Source organism: Bos taurus, chromosome 19 (genome assembly GCF_002263795.3).
Source record: "Bos taurus isolate L1 Dominette 01449 registration number 42190680 breed Hereford chromosome 19, ARS-UCD2.0, whole genome shotgun sequence".
Classification (NCBI taxonomy): Eukaryota; Metazoa; Chordata; class Mammalia; order Artiodactyla; family Bovidae; genus Bos; species Bos taurus.
In genome coordinates this window covers 28444742-28466844 of record NC_037346.1, presented here as the reverse complement: position 1 = coordinate 28466844, position 22103 = coordinate 28444742, and the positions used below count along the sequence as shown (strand labels likewise).

At 53.0% G+C, this 22103-nt stretch overlaps 1 protein-coding gene across 3 annotated transcripts in view; it reads right to left on the bottom strand.

The window, feature by feature from the left end:
• Positions 1-19568, bottom strand: part of NTN1 (netrin 1) — a 205280-nt gene extending 185712 nt beyond the window's left edge. The window contains exons 1-2 of one of the 3 annotated variants that reach the window (XM_024980172.2): positions 19496-19568; positions 1378-2459 (exon numbers count right to left, since the gene is read on the bottom strand). In XM_024980172.2, the coding sequence (XP_024835940.1) occupies positions 1378-2392 (1015 nt within the window). In that variant the 5' untranslated portion in view covers positions 2393-2459; positions 19496-19568. Of the gene's footprint in view, positions 1-1377; positions 2460-2914; positions 3000-19495 lie in introns of those variants that run through there. The other 2 variants (XM_005220368.5, NM_001192566.1) reach the window with 2 other exon arrangements.
• Positions 19569-22103: the final 2535 nt, after the last annotated feature.

Below are 22103 nucleotides of genomic sequence, written 5' to 3'. Positions count from 1 at the left end.
GGAGTGCAAAAATGGAGATCGGGCCACGCAACAGGAGAACTGCCCTCTGCAGACCAGGACGCCCGCCTGGGCCTCAGAGCCGACCAAAACATGTTTTCCATTCCGAGAAAGTCTGCATCCACAAGTCATGAGGCACAAACTATTCAACAACAACATGACACAATTAATCAGAACCAGACCTCAAGACGTGTGTTTGTGGGGGCCAGCAAACTTTGTAATGTGCCTCAGAGGCTGAGGCAACTGAAGAAACTCACACTGGCTGTGTGGGAGGGGGAGGGAATAACTCTATTCCACAAAAGATGAACACCCAAGGGCGGATGGCCGAACTGAATGATTTTCCTTAAAATAAAGCATGGGATTTGTACCTTTACATCTCATACTGGAAAAGCTGATTACGGTCTAACTACCTACCTTTCCTCTACGTTTTTTCTTTTTCTTCTCCTGAGGAGAAACTGAGGGCTCAGAGTTTCTACAGCAGCAAAGCTGTATGATCCAGAAACGGAATGGATTTCTTCTTTTTTTCTTTTTTTTTAAGCCTCATTTCAGACCCAAGAGTATCCACCAGTACAGGGTTTTGTGAGATTTCTCTTTCAGGACCTGAAACCCCATAAAATCAAGAATCTGGGCCCTTAGTTAATTCGCCGGAATTGTTTAATTTCACCTCAACACACACACCATGCTAACAACAACAACGAAAATCTGGTATACTTCTTTTTTGGGCCGGGACTGAATTAGTTTAAAATAATTAGTTAACTCTCTTTTGTAATCTGCGGACAGTAATTAATTTAAATCACACCATTCTTTTGCTAGCCCAAACAGGCTATCAAAAAGAAAACTATATCTATTTTCAAACCGTAAAAGACAAATGGAGGACGCAGGAGCGATGTTCGTCGTGCACCGAATTAGCCCCAAATTGCAAATCCCTTTGCCACCTCCCAAGGGATTTGTGGTCATGGAGCTGGAACTTCCTGGGAACCCGGCCGGGGTCCCCAACAGCGAGACCAGCTGCTGCCCTGGGGCGGGGCGAGGGGGGTGGATCCCAGAGTCCCGCCAAACTGAGGAGAAGGCAATCAGTGTTTGCCCTTGGATCTGGGATTCGGGGGACTGACCGGTAAATTTTCTGCAAAGCCCACTCCCAGCATCTTGTCTTAGGGCAGCGCACAGGAGGCCAACCCAATCGGCCAGCGTCAGGCGCGCGAGTGGACCGACTCTCCCGGCCCCACCGCCCAGGATTTCCCGGAACGTGCCTCCCACCATCCCCACCACATTCACGCAGCCAGAGATGCTCAAGAACCCTCGATCGCTAGGCCCGTGCGCAGCCGCCCGGGTCCCCGCCCAGCCCGGGTCCCGCCCGCGTCCCCGTGGCGCCCCACTCACCCACGCACTCGTTGGCCTCGCGGGCGGTGGCGCGCTGCCAGGGCCGGTCGTAGTGGAAGGGCTTGCAGCGGTCACACTCCGGGCCGGCCGTGTTGTGCCTGCAGTCGCACACCAGGCTGTCGTCGCGGTCGCGCACGCAGCGGGCCGCGTGGCCGTTGCACTTGCAGCGGCCGCCCACCTGCAGGTCGGACACGGCGTAGAAGTACGAGTCGCGCGCCAGCTCCGAGTCGTCCTCGTTCTCGTCGCCGAACGTGTGCAGGCGGCTGAAAGCCACGCGGATGTCGGTGGCCGTAACCCAGTCCTGCAGCACCGGCGAGTTGTCGAAGTCGTGCGCCGAGGGTCGCCCGTCCAGCGTGCTGAAGGCGATGAGGCCGCCCGAGAGTGGGCGCATGTCGGTGTGCGAGTCGGTGCACACGGCCTCCTGCTCGTTCTGTTTGGTGATGGGCGCGCGGTGCGGCCGGTTGTACATCTTGCGGCACTGCGTGGAGTAGAACTGAAAGGGCACCCACGTGCGCCCGTAGTCCATGGACTTGTAGATGGCCATGGACTCGGGCCGGGGCGAGCAGAACTGCAGGCTCACGTAGGTCACCTCGAACTTCTTGCCGAGCGACAGCGTGAGCGTGACGTTGTGCGGGAACTGCAGGTAGTTCTCCGACTGCCAGCACGTCAGGTTGTGCGGGTTGTTGAGATCCGTGAGGAAGGCGGGCGGGTGCGCCTTCTTGGGGTCCGACGCGTTGCAGAGGTGGCAGGAGCGCAACCGCTCCTCGCCGCGCTCGCTCACCACGCAGTAGCGCGCCGGGGGCCGGCCGCAGGTGCTGGACACGCGCACGTCCTTGCCGAAGGCCGCGTTGACAAAGTCCGGGATGCAGCGGCGCGGGTGGCCGTTCTCGTCCGAGCAGGGGTCGGGCTGCGCCGCCTGGCCGGCGAACATGCTAAGCCCGGGCCCGCCGCGCACCGCGCCCACCAGGCATGCCACGGCCGCCAGCGCCGCCAGCGCCTCCCACACTGCGCGCATCGTGCTGCGTCCAGCCTGCCCCGGCCCCGCCGCGCCGAGGAGTCGGTCCGCCCGCCGCAGAAGGCGCCTGCAGAGAGAGGGGAGCCGCGCTCAGCCAGCCCGCCCCGCGCCCTCCAACCCCGCGGAGGGGCGGCGATCGGGGACGCGGGCGAACGCCCGGCTTCCCCCGCACCGAACGCCCGCCTCGGTCCCCCGCGTCCCGGAGGCAGGCGAATCCGGAGACCCCCCCAGGCCCCGCACTGCCCGCGCCTCCTCTTCCCCGCCGGCAGCGAGCCGGGGCCGCAGGCAATCGCTCGGTTTCCCCGCCGCCGCCGCCGCCGCCTCCACGCCGCCCGAGGGTCCTGCCCGCGCCCGTCTGCTCGTCCGCCGCCGCCCCGCCCGCACCCCTCAACTCGGGCGCGGGACAACTCGTAGAGCCCCTGAGCTCGCACGGCCCGCGCCCCCTCCTCCCGCAGCCCGGGCTTCCCGCTCAGCTGCCCCAGATCGCACTCCCGGCCAGCGAGTCCGCGTTCGGGACTTTACCTCAGGAGAGGGCAAAAGAGAAAGAAAAGTTTGCCCGGCCCCGGCCGGGGAGCCCGCGCGCCGGACGGCGGAGAGCTTCTCGCTGGTTGCTAGCAGGCGCGTCCTGCCTCAGCGCGGGCTTGCCAGCTCCATGCCCGGCGCGGCCGCCGCTGCCCCAGCCCCGGCCCGGCCCGGCCGCCGCCGCCTCTCCCGCCCGAATGACTACGCGGCCGCCCGGCTCCCGCCGTTGCCGCCGCGGTGCGAGTGCCGCCCAGCCCGCGCCCGGGGCGCACACACTCCCGCTGGCTGGCGCGCACTCACACACGCACGCACGCCCCCGAAGGCTCCGCCGCCGCCGCCGCCGCCGCCACTAGCGCAGGGAGTGGGGGGCGGAGGGGAGCGCGGGGGCGGGGGGCGGGGCCGCCGGGCGGGGCGCCGGCCAATAACGTCGGCGGGCAGCCGCCGGCTCCCGAGCCAAGTTTTCACCCCGGGAAAGAAGAAAGTTAAAGGGAAGCGGCCGGGGACCCGGAGAGAGCGAGGGTACGAGCGAGTGGGAACCGGGGCGCCCGAGAAGGAGAAGCGGAGACAAAGGGAAGCGAGGAGAGCGCCCGGGGAAACCCCGGAGAGGGGGCTGGGCCCGGCGCGCACCCCGCGGAGGGAGGAGGGGCCGGCCGGGGACCGTCCGCGTCGCCCGGCCCCGCGCTGCCCCGGGAGCCCAGCAGGTTTCCGCCGGCCCCACGCCCCTGGGGAGCGCGCAGGCGAGGGAGAGGGGGCGATTTTTCTCCCTCCTGGTCCCGGGCAAACACATCTGTGTTTGTTTTCTTTGCTGAGCTGGGGTCGGGCCTTCTTCTAACCCAGCGTGATGGCCCTGGTGGCACTGCGTCCCGGGCCGTGCCCCGTGGGCAGACAGCCCGGAATCGTGAGGAAGAGGGAGCCCCTGCTGGCTCGCCTCTCCTACCCGCAGCCCCTGGCATCTGGAGGGAAAGAGCGGCTCTCCCGTCCCCTCACAGTTGTCACCGCTCGGTGGGCCTGTCTGTAGAGAAAGCAGCCCCTTTTCTACCAGGGGAGTTGTAGTGGGCTGGAGGCTGAAGTGGGACGAAACCAGACAGCACCTGGGCACTGGCCAGCACCCCCCAGGCCTCGGGCTGGAGGTGGCCTAGCCCTCCCCGGATCCACAAGCAGCCTGATTAGGTGCTTACCGGCTCAGTGTGCAAAGGTGCTGTAGCCCATACTATCTGCTGGGAACCCATAACTGCTTTGCAGAGTAGGTGTGAAAGTCCATTTTGCAGATGAGGGAAGAAACAGTTCTCAGGAGGTGAAGAAACTTGCATAAGATCTCCCAGCCATAGAAAGCTGGCTCCTTCCTCTCCTCACGTTTGTCAAACCGATCATCCCACCCAGTTCTAGTCTAGTGGGACACCCTTGGGGCCACCTAGCTTCTTGCCTCCTTCTCTGCTACCCTCACCGAAGGGCCGAAGACAGTGACAGTATCCTTTGACCGTCTTCCAGCAGCAGCCAAAGCACTTCAGGGGAAAGAAGACACTAGGCTAAGAGTTTTGAACTGAACTGCCAGTTGTTAACTTTTAGATCAGTGAGCTGGTAACAGGCCTGGCTTGAAAACTTGGGATACTGGTTCTGGCCCAACAGCTGGCTTGCTGCATTAGCCCCATTGAGTGTCTTGTTTTGTCTTATTGGTATTTTCATAAACTCTGGGAGTCTAAGAAGGGGCCTCAGGGCTAGTCTGGCCCAGCTCAGTGTGTTTGGAAGACTGCCTATCCCAGCCTCCCTGAGAGATGGCCACCCAAGCCAGCTCTTCTAGGGATGGAAGTTCACTGCAGCCCAAGGAAATAAATCCACTTCATTGCAGGACTGGCTGGATTCATCCTCTGCCCTGGGGTAGAATTTTAACTGTTTTCTTGTGCCGGGTACCACTCTCTGCACTGTTTGTTTATGCCGTGGCAGAGGGGGATTTCAGGTGACTTACAAGGCTACTTAAAACAAGGCAAAATAACATAAATTAGTAAGTGAGGTGGAAGAAGATAAACGTTTCTTTTTTTCTGTTTAACTCCGTGAACTGTGAAATCTCAATGGCGTCCTGAAAGGCAAGGTGGCGGTTTGGAGTTCAACACCCTTTGGAGTCGGCGTGTGACCTTGGCAACTTTTGCATCTTTCTGTGCCTTGGTTTCTTCATTTATAAAAGGGGGACAATAAGCTCTAACTCCTAGGGTTGTGAGCCTCAGATGAGTTGACACATATGAATGTTATAGCTTCTGTGTATACAAATATTGTCCTTAGGATATCTCTGTGGGTGTACTTTCATATACATGTATATGTGACGGATGTAGACATGTTAGTTGGTAGTATGTCATTATGAGATCTTCATAGAAATTTTAAGTTATTTAAAGACATTTAATTACATGGAAAGATATTGGTGACATAGTATTATAAAATGAAAAAAGCAAATTACAAAACACTGTGCCCCCCCCAAAAGGTAAGCATGGTATCCTCTCATTTTTATTTTTTAAAAATATGCATAAAAGGACAACATTGATAATTGTGGGTATCTCTGGATAGTGAGATTACAGGCGATTTTTATTTTTGCTTGCCTGTTCTTGATTGTGTATGCTAAAATAAGGAGAGCTAAGAGAAGAAAGAAAAACCACAGGGAAGACAAAGCAGAGATGGGAATAAAGGTAAAGTGGTTCTGGGGCTGCGCTATTCACTTCCTGGGGGTGGGCCACAAATTTGTCCGGAAGCTTTTCCAAAGCCCAAGTGAAAAGGAGACCATGTCAGTCACACAATTGCCAGTGCCTGTGAGATAAAAACAGACCTATTACTCAAAAGAATTACAACTATTCTTAGTACTAAAATCAGTCAGGAATTTGTCCTGGAGGGCCTCCTAAAGAGACCACAGTGTGAGGTAACAAGCAGACACCCTCAGTATCCCCAAACTTCACGGAGGGTTTCTGTGATGGGCTATCGTGTAAACTGATAGCATCACACCAGAACGTGAGTCAAGAAGACAGCCTCACAAGGAGGGTCTGAAAAAGGCACGCCGGGCTACCCCACTCCCTTCCGACCCAACATGGTCTAGTTTGGAATATCTTTAGGACCAGATTGGCTAGCGCTCTGAAGCCTTCCTTCTGCTAGGTTGTTTTTGTCTTTTTTAAATATCTATTTATTTGTTTGGCTGTGCTAGGTCTTAGTTGTGGCATGCAGACTCTAGTTTCCTGACCAGGGATCGAACCTGGGCCTCTGCAGGGGAAGCGTGGAGTCTTAACCATCGGACTGCCGGGGAAGTCCCCCAGTTCTTTCAGTGAGTTCTCACAGGACACTTTGCTGACCACCCACTCTGTAGTCTCTCCTGACGTCCTCTAATTTGTCAGTGTCCCTACAGCATACTGCGCTTTGAGGAGGCAAATGAAAAAAACAGATGTCCAAATGTTGTGAGAGCTTCTCGAAGTGACAGTTATAAATACACACCCAAAAAGGCATGTCAGGCTCTGAGCAATGGGATTCACAATACAAACTGATGTTCAAAACAGCACAGTGAGTTTCTTGAGTGAGAGAACACATTCCCAGGTGTTTGGGCCAGGAATGCAGTCGGGGGGTGGGGTGGGGGGTGGAGGACACCATTCTTGACACCTAAGCCTTACCTGGGAAGCCTGAGAATCACGCTAGGAAGATGAGAATGTGGAAGTTTTAGGAAACTTAGAAGTAGCCAGAGTAGTGGTGGTGGTGGTGTTTAGTCACTAAGTCATGTCTGACTCTTTTGTCACCCCACGGACTGTAGCCCACCAGGCTCCTCTGTCCATGGGATTTCCCAGGCAAGAATACTGGAGCGGGTTGCCATCCCCCAGGGGATCTTCCTGACTCAGGGATCAAACCCATGTCTCCTTCATTGTCAGATGGATTCTTTAATGCTGAGCCACCAAGGAACACCATACCCAGAAGAGGAAGAAAAGCAGGAGACTCAGGTGTCCTAGAAACCAGTGGGCAAGTTTCAAGCAAGGAGTGGTGAGCAGTGTCACATGCCTTCAAGGTCAAGATAAGATCTGAAAGAGTCCTTTGGATTGAATGACAAGGAAGTCCTTGGTGACCTTGACTGGTAGTGGCAGAAGAGTGACGGGGACACAAGCCAGACCGCCCCAGGTTATAGAGTGAATGGGAGGTGAGAAAGTACAGATAGCCAGTGAAGACAAGTTTCCAGAAGTGTGAAAACAAGTGGCAGGAAAGAGAAAGAGTGATTGGAAGGTGACATGGGAGTGAAGGAAGCTTGGGATTTTTTATTGTTGTTTATAAGATAAGGCTATTTGAACGTGCCTAAATGTTGATAGGAAGGAGAAGAAGGAAGTTGAAGACAGATAAAACTAGCCTCATAAAAGGGGCAGTCAGGTGGTCTGAAAGCGTCTCTTGTTTCAAAGACATAAGAAGTAATGCCACCTGCTGAGAGCGAGGGAGCAGATTTGGAAAGGCAGGAAGTCTTGATTGGGTCATTAATGAGAAGGGGACAATGCAGGCCGGTCAGAATTCAAAGACCTATTGAGGTTGGTGACCATCCAGGAGAAAGAATGCCACCCAGGAAAGTCATGCCCCAACAATGCTCAGTGGCCACTGTAGACCTGGAGAAAGCAGAATGACTGGATTAATCCATAGTTGAAGGTTGGTTTGTTTGTTTCCCAAGAGGTGGGGCACAGGGACAAAGGGAAGAAGTTGGCTGATGTGATGGACAACAGGCAAAACTGAAGAGAGAAGGCAGTGAAGACAGGCCACTAATGGCAGAGGAAATAGAAAGGCCAGGATCTATAGCCATGCTGATGGCTCAGACAGTAAAAAAAAATCTGTCTGCAATGCAGGAGACCTGGGTTTAATCCCTGGGTTGGGAAGATCCCCTGGAGAAGGAATTGGCAACTCACTCCAGTATTCTTGCCTGGAGAATTCCATGGACAGAGGAGCCTTGTGGGCTACAGTCCATGGGGTGACAGAGTCAGACAAAACTGAGCAACTAACATGTTCACTTTTCAAGACAATAGCCAGGTGGCTTTCCTGATGGTCCAGTGGCTGAGACTCCATGCTCCCAAGGCAGGGGGTACAGCTTCGATCTCTGGTCAGGGAACTAGATCCCACAGGTCATAACCAAGAATTTGAATGCTGACACTAAAAGATCCTGCATGCCACAGCTAAGACTCGATATGGACAAATAAATAAATATTTAAAAAAATCAAACAGTAATCACACATGGCTCATTTCATTTCAATTTGAATGAGCTAAAATTCATTAAAATTTAAAGGTTGGTTCCTCTGTTGCCCTGACTTGGAGAGAGAGTATAGATAAAGAACATTTCTATCATCACAGAAAGTTCTATTGGACAGAGCTGGTCTGGAGGCTCAGGAAGATAGATGACACGAGTTGGGAATAACTGAGGAGACCATGGTCTAAAACTGGATGTCTACAGCAAGAATTCCAGAGGTGGAATAGCTCTAGATGATGACAAGGCCCACAGAGGATGAGGTGGGTTTCTTTTGGGAAGCAGAGAAGGTGAATGGGGATGACGAAGTTGACCAGACAGGCTGTCTACCTAGGGATGGAAGATCCTCAGGACTGGCACCAGGGCTCGCTGACCCAAATGCTTCTGTGGAAACTGAGCAGGACCCTGTAGGGCTCCTGGGCATGGGACCCTTTCTGTTCAGCCTCCTGACCTTCTCTGGGTTCCAAAGGGCAGGTTCACCTAGTTACTAACCAGGGAAGGGAGGGGATGCAGAGACAAGTGGGGAGCAGTCAAGAAACAGCAGAAGCCTTGGGAAAGGATCCTGGTTCCACCTCAAGGGACGCACAGAATGATAGCTTTGAGCTTTTCTGCAGAACCAGAACCCCCAACAAATGGAGGATGAGGAAGCATTCACTTGAGGAAGTATTCTTCAGAGAAGATTAGGAGATCAGCTGAGGCCAGATGAAAGGAATCCGGGTCTGTACACAGCCTGATCGTATTAGCAACCCCACCCTTGAACCATTGCTATAAAACTCACCAAATTCCACTAGGTCAGGACACACAGTTTTTGAAGGGCACGAACCCAGTGTCCTACTTTGCCTAGCAAATAAAGCTATCCCTTTTTGAAAAGAAAAGTGAAAGTGTTAGTCACTCAGTCGTGTCCGACTCTGTGACTCCGTGACTCCATGGACTGCAGCCCACCAGGCTCCGCTGTCCATGGAATGCTCCAGGCAAGAATACTGGAGAATTTCCTCCTCCGGGGGATCTTCCCAACCCAGGGATTGAACCGAGGTCTCCCGCATTGCAGGCAGACTCTTTACTGACTGAGCCACCAGGGGATCCCTTTTTATTTCACCCAAAACTCTTGTCTCCAAGATTCGATGCGGCCCCAGTGCACAGAGGCTGAGCTTCTGTCATCAATGTTTTCAAAGAAAGAGAAGAGTGACCTGCGTAAGGAGGAGTCAGCATGGACGAGATGTGGACAGGGGAACAGCTGTATGGTTCTGGCCTTAGAGGAGCAGGGGGTTGCTGTCAGTTCCATGAAGATCACAAGAACAATGGAGATTGAGGAGAACAAGAGCTCCCCCTGCCTGGGTGCTGGGTGCCTCTGGTGTGGACAAGAATAGCCCCTCTGAACAGTGTGAATGGGACCTGGGGGAGGGCCAGGCTGGAGGGTCAGCATGAAGGTGGGGTGGGAGGAGCAACAGGAGAAAAAGGTGAGGATGCAGGGAGGGAACATCTCATAATGGGAGGGGGTGGTTCTCAGGCCAGTGGTTCACAAGGAAGGAGGACAGGAAAAGAGGGCTTCGGAGAAACGAGATGACCCGAGGGACCTTCACCTTGGGTATGACTGAGGGTTTTACTTTTGAAGTCAAACATTTATATAACGTCTGCCGTGTGTCAAGTCCTCTTCTAAGCACTCTGTCAGGCTTACAAGCACTCATAATTCTTGTAAGAATCTTATGAGATAGGGATAGTCCTAGCTCCATTTTACAGAGACTCGGGAAAGTTGCTGAAGCTCATATCACTGATGAGTAGAAGAACAGGAATTTGAACTGAAATGGTCTGGATGCAGGGTTCAGAGCTTTTAGTCGGCACCTGTGGGCAAGACGGGCTTGGTTGATGTTATCTGACACAAATGGGTCTCAGTTGTGTCTAGACAAGAGACGGGGTCCGGGTGGACCAGAAGTTTGAGCTGTGACCAGGCTTGACTGTGCTTCTGAGTATGTCCGGTCCAGTTAAGAGAACACACGTTAAATGAAGTGGTTTCCAGGACTCCTGACATAGTCTGGAAATTACAGCAGTGGAGGATTTTGATGCGGGTACCTGGCTTCCCCAGAAGAGTCAGTGGGGTCTGAATTGATTGTGTTACTTTGGGAAACAGAAAGAACTTGACTCAAACAAAACTTGACTCCAATTCACAACTTCATTGTGTGACCCTGAGCAAGTTGCTTCACCCATCAAGTTGGAAACCCATTGGTTTTCTCCCAGCGAAATGGAGACCATCACACTTACCTTATCAAGTGATTAAAAAAGCACCTGTAAAAGGAAAGAAGCTGGCAGACTGAGTATATGACAGTTGAGGGTGTTTGAGGTTGGTTGGTTTGTTTTTAACTATTCATAATCCTCAGATCACTCACCCTGGAAGAAGTTAGGGGCCTCCTCTCATTTTGAGGCTTTGAGAGCCCAGCTCACCTGGTCAGCCTCTTGGAGACGCTCAAGGGATCCCAGGCCCCTGGACTTGACGCCAAGAGATCTGACTGTTCTGGAGAGTGCAGGAGAACAGGTGGGTCTAGAGCGTAGGTTTCCCCGAGCTTTGTCCGGGCCTCAGTGCTGTTGATCAGCTTCTTCAGCTGCCCTCCCTTAGTGCCAGCTTCTTGGCTGAGGATTCCGGAGCTGGGCAAAGAAGCCCATACAAACCCCAAACCCGCCAAATCCCTTAATCTACCGGACTCTTTGAAGGGGTGAAAACCGCCTGTGGATAAGGGGAACCAGCAGATGTCATTTATTTTCATTTGCAAAAAAAGCTTTTGAAAGGTCCCACCCTGAATGCTATTACAATAAAGAAAATGGGTCACCGTCCAGGGAAGCTTTGTCAAGGGTGGAAGTCTGGCCGTGAAGGAAGGAAACAAAGGGTGGACATAAAAGGACGGTTCTCTGGGGAGGGGGGAAATTATGGGAAACCTCTGGACCCAGAGCTCAGCTCACTGAACACCCACACACAGTCTGAAGGAGGGGATCCCCTCACATGTAGAGGTGACAGTCGAGCGACATCAGGCAGAAGAAGGTGAACTGGAGGATCTTTAGAAGTTGAATGGTTCATGGGACACAGGTTCGGCAGAAGGTGATGTATTGGGGACAAAATCATCTGAAGGACTCTTAAAGGGTGAAAGATTATCAAATACACTTGAAAAATACTATTTTAGGAGTGTAGTACAAATTCCTTCCTTAAGATAAGTACTCCACGCAGATGCTATTGGCATTTGGGGCCAGACAGTTCTTCACTGGGCAGAGCAGTCCTGTGTCCACTACAGGATGTTCAGTGTCCCTGATTCCTATCCACTAAAAGCTTCTAAGTCCCACCCCCAACATACACACATCACTGTGACAACTGAAAAATGGTTCCTTTCATTTATAAGTCCCCCTAAAAGAGCCCTCATTCCAGTCCCATCCTGATCGACTTGAAATTTAGCTCAGGGTCTTCCTAAGGCCAAAAAGGTAAGAGAACCAGAAATAAAAACAGAATGCATTTGGGTTTAGAATCTTCTTCTGGGACGTTCTAGTCATCACATCTCAAAATGATTGCAATAAGTGCTAGAAACACAAACAGAGCAGAGGATGGGGGCACAGTGCCAGGAGAGGAGGTGGGTTTTAGACAAGATACTTGGGGTGGGAGAGGCTCTGAGAGGGATCCAGTAGAGCTAAGTGAAGAAGGGAGCTGGGGGGATATGCTGGTGGCAGGGGGACAGTGGGAGTGTGCATTCCAGTGGAAGGAAACGGCAAGTGCAAAGGTCCTGACGCAGAGCTTGACTTGCGTAAGGAACACGAACAAGGGGCTTGGTGAGCAAGATGGGAGTGCTGGGAGGTGAGCTCAAAGAAGTCGCCATGCAGGCCAGAGAACACAGGGCTTTGCAGATTTTGAGAAGGAATTTGAGCACTCAATGATGAATTCTGGGTACCTCCAAGGCTTTGGAGGCTCTTCCCATGGCTCTTCATATCATAATGCTTCCGTGACTAATCCATCAACTTCTCGAGAGAGGAACTAGGTCTTTACTCTTTGAATCCCCAGAGTTTAACAGACTGCCTGGCACAGGATAGGAATGTACTACAAACTCATTAAAATCAATCAAAGCACGACATTATGGACAACTGATGTCACCAACTGAGGTAGGTTGAAAAATGTCCTCCACCTCCACCCTCAGAGATATCTGTGTATTAATTCCTGGAACCTGTGAATGCTACTTTATGTGGCAAAAAATGAGTCTCAGCAGTGATGAAAGTAAAGGATACTGAGATGGGAAGATCATCCTGGATTATCTGGGTGGGCCCTAAATGCCATCACATGTCCTTATAAGAAGAAGGGAGGGGGAGATCCAACAAATTAGAAAAGGGCAGGCAAAGACAGAGGCAGAAATCAGAGTGATGTGGCCACAAGCCAAGGAATATTGGCAGCTACCAGAAGCTGAAAGAGACAAGGAACTGATTCTCCTCCAGAGCCTCTGTAGAAAGCACAGCCCTTGGTTTTAGTCCAGTGACACTGATTTCAAATTTCTGGCCTCCAGAATTGCGAGAAAATAAATTGCTGTTGTTTTAAGCCTCCAAATTTGTGGGAATTTGGTACAGTGGCCATCAGAACTAATACACCACCAAATAGTAGAAATGCCAGAGTTCAGCAGGTTCCTTGCAAATCTTACGAGGCAAGCTTGGGGTAAATGAAAGGAACAAAAAGAGGGAGCATTAACACTCTGGCTTTGGAATGTTTCCCAAGTCTTCCTTTGGGTCTTCTTCCCATGGGCTGTATGGCCACGTCCCCCTATTCCTTACTTCATGCAATGCTGAGTTCAGGGCCTCCCACATTAGCTTGCCAGGTGCTCCCTCTTTCTGGAGGCCAGGGTCTCAGCATCCTTTACGATTCGGAACACAGTTCAGAAACAAGTTAATAGTCTCCTGGGCCTTTGAGAGAAGAGTCACCATGATATCCAGGGATTTCAGTTTGCATGGAAGCCAGAATACTTCACTTAGAAGTGTTTATGAGGTCAGGCATCTTCTGTTCTTCCAGGGTCACAGAGAATCACAGATCAGGACCCTAGGGGAATAGGTGACTGGGGGACAGTAACAGGCTGAGAAGTGACTGCTGAAGGGAGTATCCATTTCAGCCACCACCCAGGGATCAGGGCAGGTCTTGCAACCACCCAGCTTTCCAAGGGCATTACTGTCTGAGAGCCCAGAGGAGCTAGGAAAGTATAAGAGCAGCCCTTAGTGAGCACCCATTGAGTCAGGGCCCCCCTTTAACAAGGAGGAGACTGAGGCAGGGAGGCTGAGTGAATTGCCCAGAAGCTGATGTTCTGAGAGATGGCTTCAGAATGACTCCTTGGAATGGCTGTGGGTCACCCATTCAACCACACCTAGGGAATACCTGCTATATTCAATTCTGCTAAATTAGGTGGAGAAAAAAATCATGATTCTGGAGGGGCAAATGATTACATAAAAATTTTCTATGCTTCAAGAAGTAAGCTTCAGTTAACTGCAAAAATCAATTATGTGGAACACCTTATGTTCCCCAAATGTCAGTAAAATGAGGTATTACGGGTCTACACGTCACACAGGGAGAAGACTTAGGGGACCAGTTCCAAGAGGTGGTGCGTGATGAAAACAGCCATGGACCATTGACTCCAAATAGATTGAGTAAGTGCATGGATAATAAGGTATTAAGGGAAAGTAGGAGCTGGGGGGAGGGGGACCTCTCCCTCACTGATGCTACCATCAGGCAGGGGGTACCACTGTGCTAGGCCCCAGAATGATGCCAGAAGCTAGTCACAAGGATGGATGGACATGACCTAACCTAGGGAGCTACCTCCTTGTCTCTGGCTGAGCACCCTGCTTATGGGGCCTCCCAGGGGTCCCAGGTCCCTGGGACTGGAGGGACCTGGGATGCCTGGGTTTGTCAGGAGCTGCCTGGGTGGGTGGCAGGATAGTACAGGCCTAGATCATGCTCCAGGCATACACACTTCTTGATCTTCACACCTCTGCGACCGTGGGTACCAAGGACTGAATGACTGTGTCCCTCCCCCAGATTCATTTAAAGAGCCAATCCCCAACACAGTAGCATTTGGAGCTGGGGCCTTTGTGAAAGACTAACACAACACTAGATCTTGAAGGTGGAGCCCTCATGATAGGATTAGTGCCCTTATAAAGAGACATGAAACTAATAGAATGTGACATATCCATTATATCTAAATTTTTAAAATTAAATTGTTTTTTAAAAAACACATGAGAAACAAGACCTTTCTCTCTACCATATGAGGACACAGCCATTTGCAAACCAGGAAGAGAGCCCTCACCAGTTACCGAATCAGCCAGCACCTTCATCTTGGACTTCCCAGCCTCCAGAACCATGAGAAATGAACATCTGTAGCCCCAGTCGCCCAGTCTATGGTGTTCTGTTAGAGCGGCCTGGACTGACAGTGGGCAAGTCATTTCACCTCTCTGAGCATCAACTTCCTCTTCTGAAAAATGTGGATGGTATTATCATTTGTCCCCTTACTTTCTTCCTTCCTCCCTCCCTTCCTTCCATAGATATCAGGAGTATAGAGTTTAAAAAGGCAGGTACAAAAGACCCTGAGATGTCCGAAGTCTGAAGCCCTAAAGAAATATAATTTTAATAACGTCATGTGAAACCATCACCATGGTTACCACAAGGATGCTACCCTCTTGAGAGGATGACAAACTGCCCTCAGGCAACAGAAACTCATATACAGGACAGTGCCCCTAGCACTGCAGAAAGACTGGACTTTGGTGTTAATAATGTCAATAATCCTTTCCTAATTACCAATTAATAGTCATAATAAGTCAACAAGCATGAATAATAAGTGTCAATCAAAAGTATCTGATTCAGCTTGGGGTCAAGGTAGATCTGTCAAGAGTGGAGCCTCAGAGCAGCAACCACAGTCGTAAACACAACCATAATCACAGCCACAGCCGGAATCACAATCACAACCTTCATCACAACCACAGTCATAATCACGATCGTCATGGCAGCTCACACTTACAGAATGCTTCACTCACTGCCAGGCCTGGTCTGGGAATGGGTCTGCTGGATTTCAGCCAGGAAGCTTGTTGAGGCAAGGGCAGTGGTGGAGAGGCTGGAAGGGAATCTGTGAGAAGTTTCTCTTCTTGGAAAAGAGAGGCAGGGGGAGGGCAAGGCAGACCATATGCCCCATGACTGGGGCAGCATCATTCTTGCTCACTAGTGTCTGCCCAACACCCAGCACAGAGCGTGGCACATATTAGGCATTCAAAAAAATGTTTACTAGGGACTTCTCTGGAGGTCCAGTGGGTAAGACACCATGCTTCCACAGCAGGGGGCACAGGTTTGATCCCTGGTCGGGGAGCTAAGATCCCACATGCCATGTGGGATGGCATGGCCAAAAAATAGAAAAAACAACAACAAAAGCAAACAAACAAAATTTTTAAAAAATGTTTGCTAAATGAACAGCAAGAGGCCTGCCCAGGATGTCCCTAGGGAAGAAGCAGAGGTTTCTTGTTGTCCAGGAGCACATCTGGGCTTGAGATTAGTGAATCAAATTCTGCTTCCCTGGGTCTTTGATTTCCAATAACTCTTCACGTATTTGATGACCATTTACACTGCAGGTCACATTGGCCTTGCTTGGAGAACTAAATAATCCTGGCATCATCAACATCTCCTAACCTATGACATAGGCACGCATGTACGCACACACGTCTCCAGGCTGCAGAGTGGGAGCCAGCCCTTTTCAGCAGGAGCCAAGGACCCTCCCTGGGCTGGGTGCCCTCACCCCAGATCCAAAGGGCTTAGGAGACGGCTGCCTTCTGCCTGGGCCCCCTCCACTAGGATCTGATTTTCTCATCATCTGGATAGTCTCAGCAACTCACAGCAAAGGGATGAACCAGCCTGACCTTTCTGGAGGTTTGTTTAAAGCAGAACAATGTTTGTCTTGTCCAAACACTATGAATTACTCCAGAGAATCCTGCCCAGTTTTACAATCCGCAGCTACAAACGGCTTACATAAATAGGGACTCGTCCCCTCCCCGTCCCCCCTCTGTTCCTAACAGCTTCTCCCCACATCCCAACTTCCCTCCACTCTTCCAGGCCTCCCCCTGTGCCCCCTCACCCTTCCTCTCTTCTGAGCCCCAGCCTGGTGAAGGGCAGGTGTCCGTGGTTCCAGGCGACAGCTCACACCTGGGTTATTGCTGGCACGGATCCCGCCGGTGGGCTGCTCTCCCCGGCGTGGGCCAGGTTTGCCTGGCTCGCAGGGAGGGGAGGTAGGGGTGCCTTCCGGGCACATCTGTACTATCTGTGTGGGGCCAGCAGTGCACAGAGTTAGGTCCAGCTGGGAAAGTGTTGGGAAGAGGAGGCCCCTAGGTTTGGGGGCAAAACATCCAGTCACCCTGCAACCCACTTGGACCATTCCTTGTCTGACAGGATGCTCAGCACCCCCACAGCTGCTGCTTCATAGGCTGCGCATTCAGGGGATCTGAGGTTTCTTCTTAGAAGTGCACCCCACTCACTGCGGGCCTCCAATGGTGGTGGGTGACAGTAAATGTCGTTCTGCCCATCGAATACGGGCCACAAAAAGCAAGCAGGGCCCATGATCCCATTAGGGAAGGGACTGCCGGGGAAAGAGCTGTTTGGGCTGGGCTTCCCTAAGTATAGTTTCAGTCCCACATGCATCGAAAGGCTTTGGGGAGCTCATTTAAAATGTAGATTTCTGAGGACTTCCCTGGCGGTACAGTGGCTAAAACGCTGCCTTCCCAATGCAGGAGACCAGGGTTTGATTCCTGGGCGGGAAACTAGACCCTACATGCCATAACTAAGAGTTTGCATGATGCAACTAAAGATCCTATGAGCCACAACTGGAAAAAAAAAAAAAAAGTAGATTTCTGGGCCCCTCCCCCGGCCTAAAAAAGCCTGGAGGGTTGAAGGGAGGAGATGATGTTCAGGTCTGAAATTCACCTCCCTGCATGAAATCCTCTCCAGGCAAGTCCCCAGATTAATTAGCTGGATGACATCCGCCAGCCAACCACTTCGAGTTTCAGCTTCCCCATCTGTACAAAGCCCAGAGAATCTTTGAAAGGCCCCTTCCAGCTCTTAGAATGTGGTTTTAAGGAAAGCTGGCTACCAGAACCCAGAAGCAGCAAGGCTGGATGGAAGCAGCCGGAGAGAAAAATCAAGGGAGTCCTTAAACTCCGAGGAGAGGTGTTGGTGAAGACTTGGGGAGGTGCCGGGGAGGGTGCTGCTGGTTGGGGCGTGAGTGGTGTGTGGACTCCTTCCACCGAGGGCCCCACACTTGGAGCCAAGTGTGACCTCATTTCATCCTTGTTTTGCAGGCAAGGAAACTGAGACTCAGAAGGGAGGACGGACTTCTGCTCGGAAGTTGGTGAGTGGCGGGGATTCCATCACCGACACACCCTGGAACACCCATCTGGCCATTCCAGAAACGCCCCTTCCAGCCAGCTACTTCCCTTGTTTCAGCCTCTCCGCGGAGCACGGGTGTGTGTGTGTGTGTGTGTGTGTTTTAATCTCTCAGTCGTGTCAGACTCTGTGACCCCATTGACTGTAGCCCACCAGGCTCCTCTGTCCAGGGAATTCTCCAGGCAAGAATAGGGGAGTGGGCTGCCATTTCCCTCTCCAGGGGATCTTCCCCACCCAGAGATCCAGCTCGGGTCTCCTGCATTATAGGCAGATTCTTTACCGTCTGAGCCACCAGAGAAGCCTATTGCACCTTAGGGTCAGAGCTCCTTCTCTTCCCCCAATGGGAGGGTGCCACTGGGCGGGAGGGCCCTGGGCCAAATCTGTCCCACGAAGTGGATGCGCGGTGAGCCTCCACGGCAGGAAAATCAACTGCCCGGAGCTTCACCCTGGAGAGAGCCAAGCCGGTCTGGTCTTACCCACCCCCAAGCTCCACCGCCGGGCTGGGGGCGCCCTCGGGGCGAGGTCGTCCCGGTTAGGGTTGCGGCTGCAGCGCTCGATCCTCTTTCGCCCGAGGACAGGGAGCGCTGCCAAGGAGAGGCCCCAGCTCTCAGAGCCCGCAGACCGTTCGTGCCCAACACTCGGGGGGACCCGAGGTCAGAAGATAAAGCCGCCGCCACTCTCTCCGCTGATGCTCCGGGGTACACCCTGAGCTGGCAGGAGTGGCGAGCCGGGGGCCGCGAAGGGCACCTCCCCAGCCCCGCTGCTGGCAAAGACCTGGTGTCGCGGGAACTCGGGATCGAACGTCTGGTGCGGGTCGGGACAGTATCAGCGCGCCCTGCCTCTACGATCTCTGAGTGTGCACTGGGATCGCATTTCCACTTTGGAGATCCAGAAGCTTACCGTGCGACCCCGGGCAGCCGCGCGCGGCTCTGGGCCGCGCGCGATGCACTCCCCGGCCCAGCTCCAAAGTCCGCGCCTCGGATTAGCTGCGCCTCCCTTCCAGTTCAGCATTTGATTTTCTAATCAAGCTCTTTGTCCCCTGCGGCCTGAACCCGAGCCCCCAGCTTCCCCGTTTCCCCTAGGGCCCCGCCTGGGTCTCGCTGTCGCCCGACTTTCCCGTCGAAGGCAGTCGAGTGAGTGATTCGGGAGCCGAGGCCGAGGCCGGCGGGTCCGCGGCGCGGGCCGGGCTGTATGGAAATGGCCCGAAGAGCCGGCGGGCGCGGCGGCGATTTATTCTGGGAGTGACAGCCCCTTTGAGCGCTCAGCGAATGGCATTTTCTGTCTGTGAAAGCCTTTCTTCCCACCTCTGTTCAGATTAGCCCGGGGGATGAATGCGCCCATTATCCAGCCCGCTGACCATTCTGAAACGCCAAATTAATTACTAAGCACTGAATCAGGCGCCGGGGCCGGGGCACCGGGAGGTGTGAAAATAGCGAGCGACTGGAGCTGGGGAAGACGAGGGGCGCAGCGCCGAGAGGCCGGGCGGGGTGGCCCGGGGCGCGGGCGCGGGCGCGGCGGGTCTGGGGGCGGGCTTGGCCGGCCGCCGAGCGCGACCTGCCGGCGTGACCGGACGCGACCGCAGGGCGAGCGAGCTGCCGGGGCCCCGGGCGGGCGGCAAGGCGCGGAGCCGTGTGGCGGCTCCCGCGGATTGGGCTAGCAGGGGGCGCGGCCGGAGCGCGCCAAGTGCGCGGGGCGCGGGGCCGAGGCTGGAGCGTGCGCGGGGCGCCGGTGCGTCCCGGGCATCATCGCCCGGGACAGCTGCCCCCAGACGGCCCCGGTCCACGGGCGCCCCGCCGTCCCCTCCCAGGCGCTCGCCGCTCCAGCTGCCCTCCGAGGCCTTCAAACTTGCGCGCCGCCCGGCCACCACGGCCCCCGACTCGAGCTCCCCGAGAGCGAGGCCGCCTCCCCGGGCCCGGATTCCGGCTCGGCTGACCGCACTTACCTCCCGAGGCGCCGGGCGGGAGAGGGAGGCGAGCTCTCGGCGGCTCCCGCTGGAGTGCGCTGGGCGCGGGGAGCGCGCGCCTTTAAGACTCTTCCCCGAGACTCCGCCAGGTGGTGTCAGGCCGGCCGGGCCCTCTCGGCTCGGCACCCCCGCGGCCACCCTGCTCCCCAGCCCGCCCCGGGCGGAACCCGGCCGCTCGCTACCCCCTCGGCGCCCCGCCGAGCCCGCGCCAGCGGAGTGGAGCCCGAAGCTCGGGGGGACAGGATGGGTGGTGATTTGGGGACACACGGATGCTCAGGAGGAAGGCATCCATCCTACCCACTCTAGCTTTGGCGGATGGAGGAATTTCTCTTTGGCCGGATGTTGGGGGTGGGGGAAGAAGAGGCAAGGATCGAGAAGTCTAGTCTCAGGACGTGGGGGTACGGTCCTCACTGTCATCACCCCGGGACGCGCCTGAAGTCCGCGCGAAACTGGTCCTCTCGTCCTTGATCCAAGATGGCGAGTGACACGCCTCCCCCAGTCACCGCTGACACGACCGAAGCGTTAGAGAACTGTCGCCACTTAAAACTGGGGCTATAGGAGATTCGCATTTCGGAAACAAAAGTTTTAGAGGACCCATGGGAAGGTTGAAGGAACTCCACCTTGGGCAGGCGAGAAGCCGGGGTCGGCCTGGGATGCGCAAAGAGCACTCCTCTTTCCCGATGCCCTCTAGGAGCCCAGGGGGGTGAGCTCACGAGCCGCCGGCACCTGGGGACCCTCCCCGCCGGCTGCAGGGCACACGTTTGGAGGCATAAACTGTGATTCTAGCCTTAGGCCATTATTAAAATTTTGTGTGTGTCTTCTCTTTCAAAAATAATTTCTTGACACTTGTTGAGATTTCAAACTGCACTAATAGTCAACTCAGTTTTTCTGTCTTCATCGTTCACTGCTATTTCTTTTATATAAACGTCTTCCTCATCCCTGAGTTCCTTATTTTGAGTAATCTCTCACACAACTGAAACTTACTTTTGAGTAACCCTGGGAGGGGGGGAAGGGCATGTGGGTGGTGGGCTTTTGGAATCTGTGTATGTCAACAGATGTCTCTCTGTTAACTTCTACAGACATTAGTCGGATATAGGATCCTATAGGATATAGGCTCCATGCTTTATTTACATTTATGACACTGCAAGATAGGGATGTCTTAGCATAAAGCAGGGAGGCAGGTGGAAAGTACTTACTCTGATCTGTGACCCATGATCTGGGGGAATCCATGAAGTGACTCTTTGTGACTATTATTGTTCCATCCATCTTCTGATTTTTATGTCACAGAAATTTCTCCCAGGTTTAGAGAATAACATCATTCGAAGTCTTTCATCTTATGGGGACCATCTGGCTTCAGTGTACTTTGTTAAAAGAAAAAAATATATGGGTTCTGTTACTGCCTCTTTTACTAATTGTCCCCCAGGGCTAGTCCCGTCTCTCTTCACATTCAGCGCTTCTCCCATAAAAATGAACAAATTGGGCTGCCTGACTGCTGTGGTCCTATCTATCGTCAATGATCTAGGAGCCTAAAATGCAATGACCCAGCCCACGGAGAGATCACGTCACACCAACTAGGATGCTATAACAGAAAAGACAGATAATTACAAGTGTGGGTGAGGGTGTGGAGAAATTGGAACCCTCCTGCATTCCTGATGCAAATGGAAAAAAAAAAAAAAAGGTACAGCCACTAGAAAAGACTGGCAGTTCCTCAAAAGGTTAAACATACAGTTTTCACAGGATCCAGCAATTCCACTCCTAGGTATATACTCAAGAGAAAGGAAAACATATGTCCACACAAAAACACCGTACACAAATATTCATAGTAGCACTAATCACAGTAGCCTCAAAGTGGAAACATCCCACATGGCCATCAATCAATGAATTAACGAATAAAATCTGGCATATCCAAATAATACAATATTATTCAGCTATAAAAAGAATGAAGTACTAATACATGCTACAACATGGATGAATCTTGAAGACAGTATGTTAAGTGAAAGAAATGAGTCACCAAAGGTCATATATTGTAGAGTTCCATTTACTATGAAATGTCTTTAGAATAGGCAAATCCATAAGAGGCAGAAAATAGATTTGTGGTTGCCTATTACTTTGCCAACAAAGGTCTGTCTAGTCAAGGCTATGGTTTTTCCTGTGGTCATGTATGGATGTGAGTGTTGGACTGTGAAGAAAGCTGAGCACCGAAGAATTGATGCTTTGAACTGTGGTGTTGAAGAAGACTCTTGAGAGTCCCTTGGACTGCAAGGAGATCCAACCAGTCCATTCTGAAGGAGATCAGTCCTGGGATTTCTTTGGAGGGAATGATGCTGAAGCTGAAACTCCAGTACTTTGGCCACCTGATGCAAAGAGTTGACTCATTGGAAAAGACTCTGATGCTGGGAGGGATTGGGGGCAGGAGGAGAAGGGGACAACAGAGGATGAGATGGCTGGATGGCGTCACCGACTGGATGGTCGTGAGTCTGAGTGAACTCCAGGAGTTGGTGATGGACAGGGAGGCCTGGCGTGCTGCAATTCATGGGGTCACAAAGAGTCAGACATGACTGAGTGACTGAACTGAACTGAATTGAGG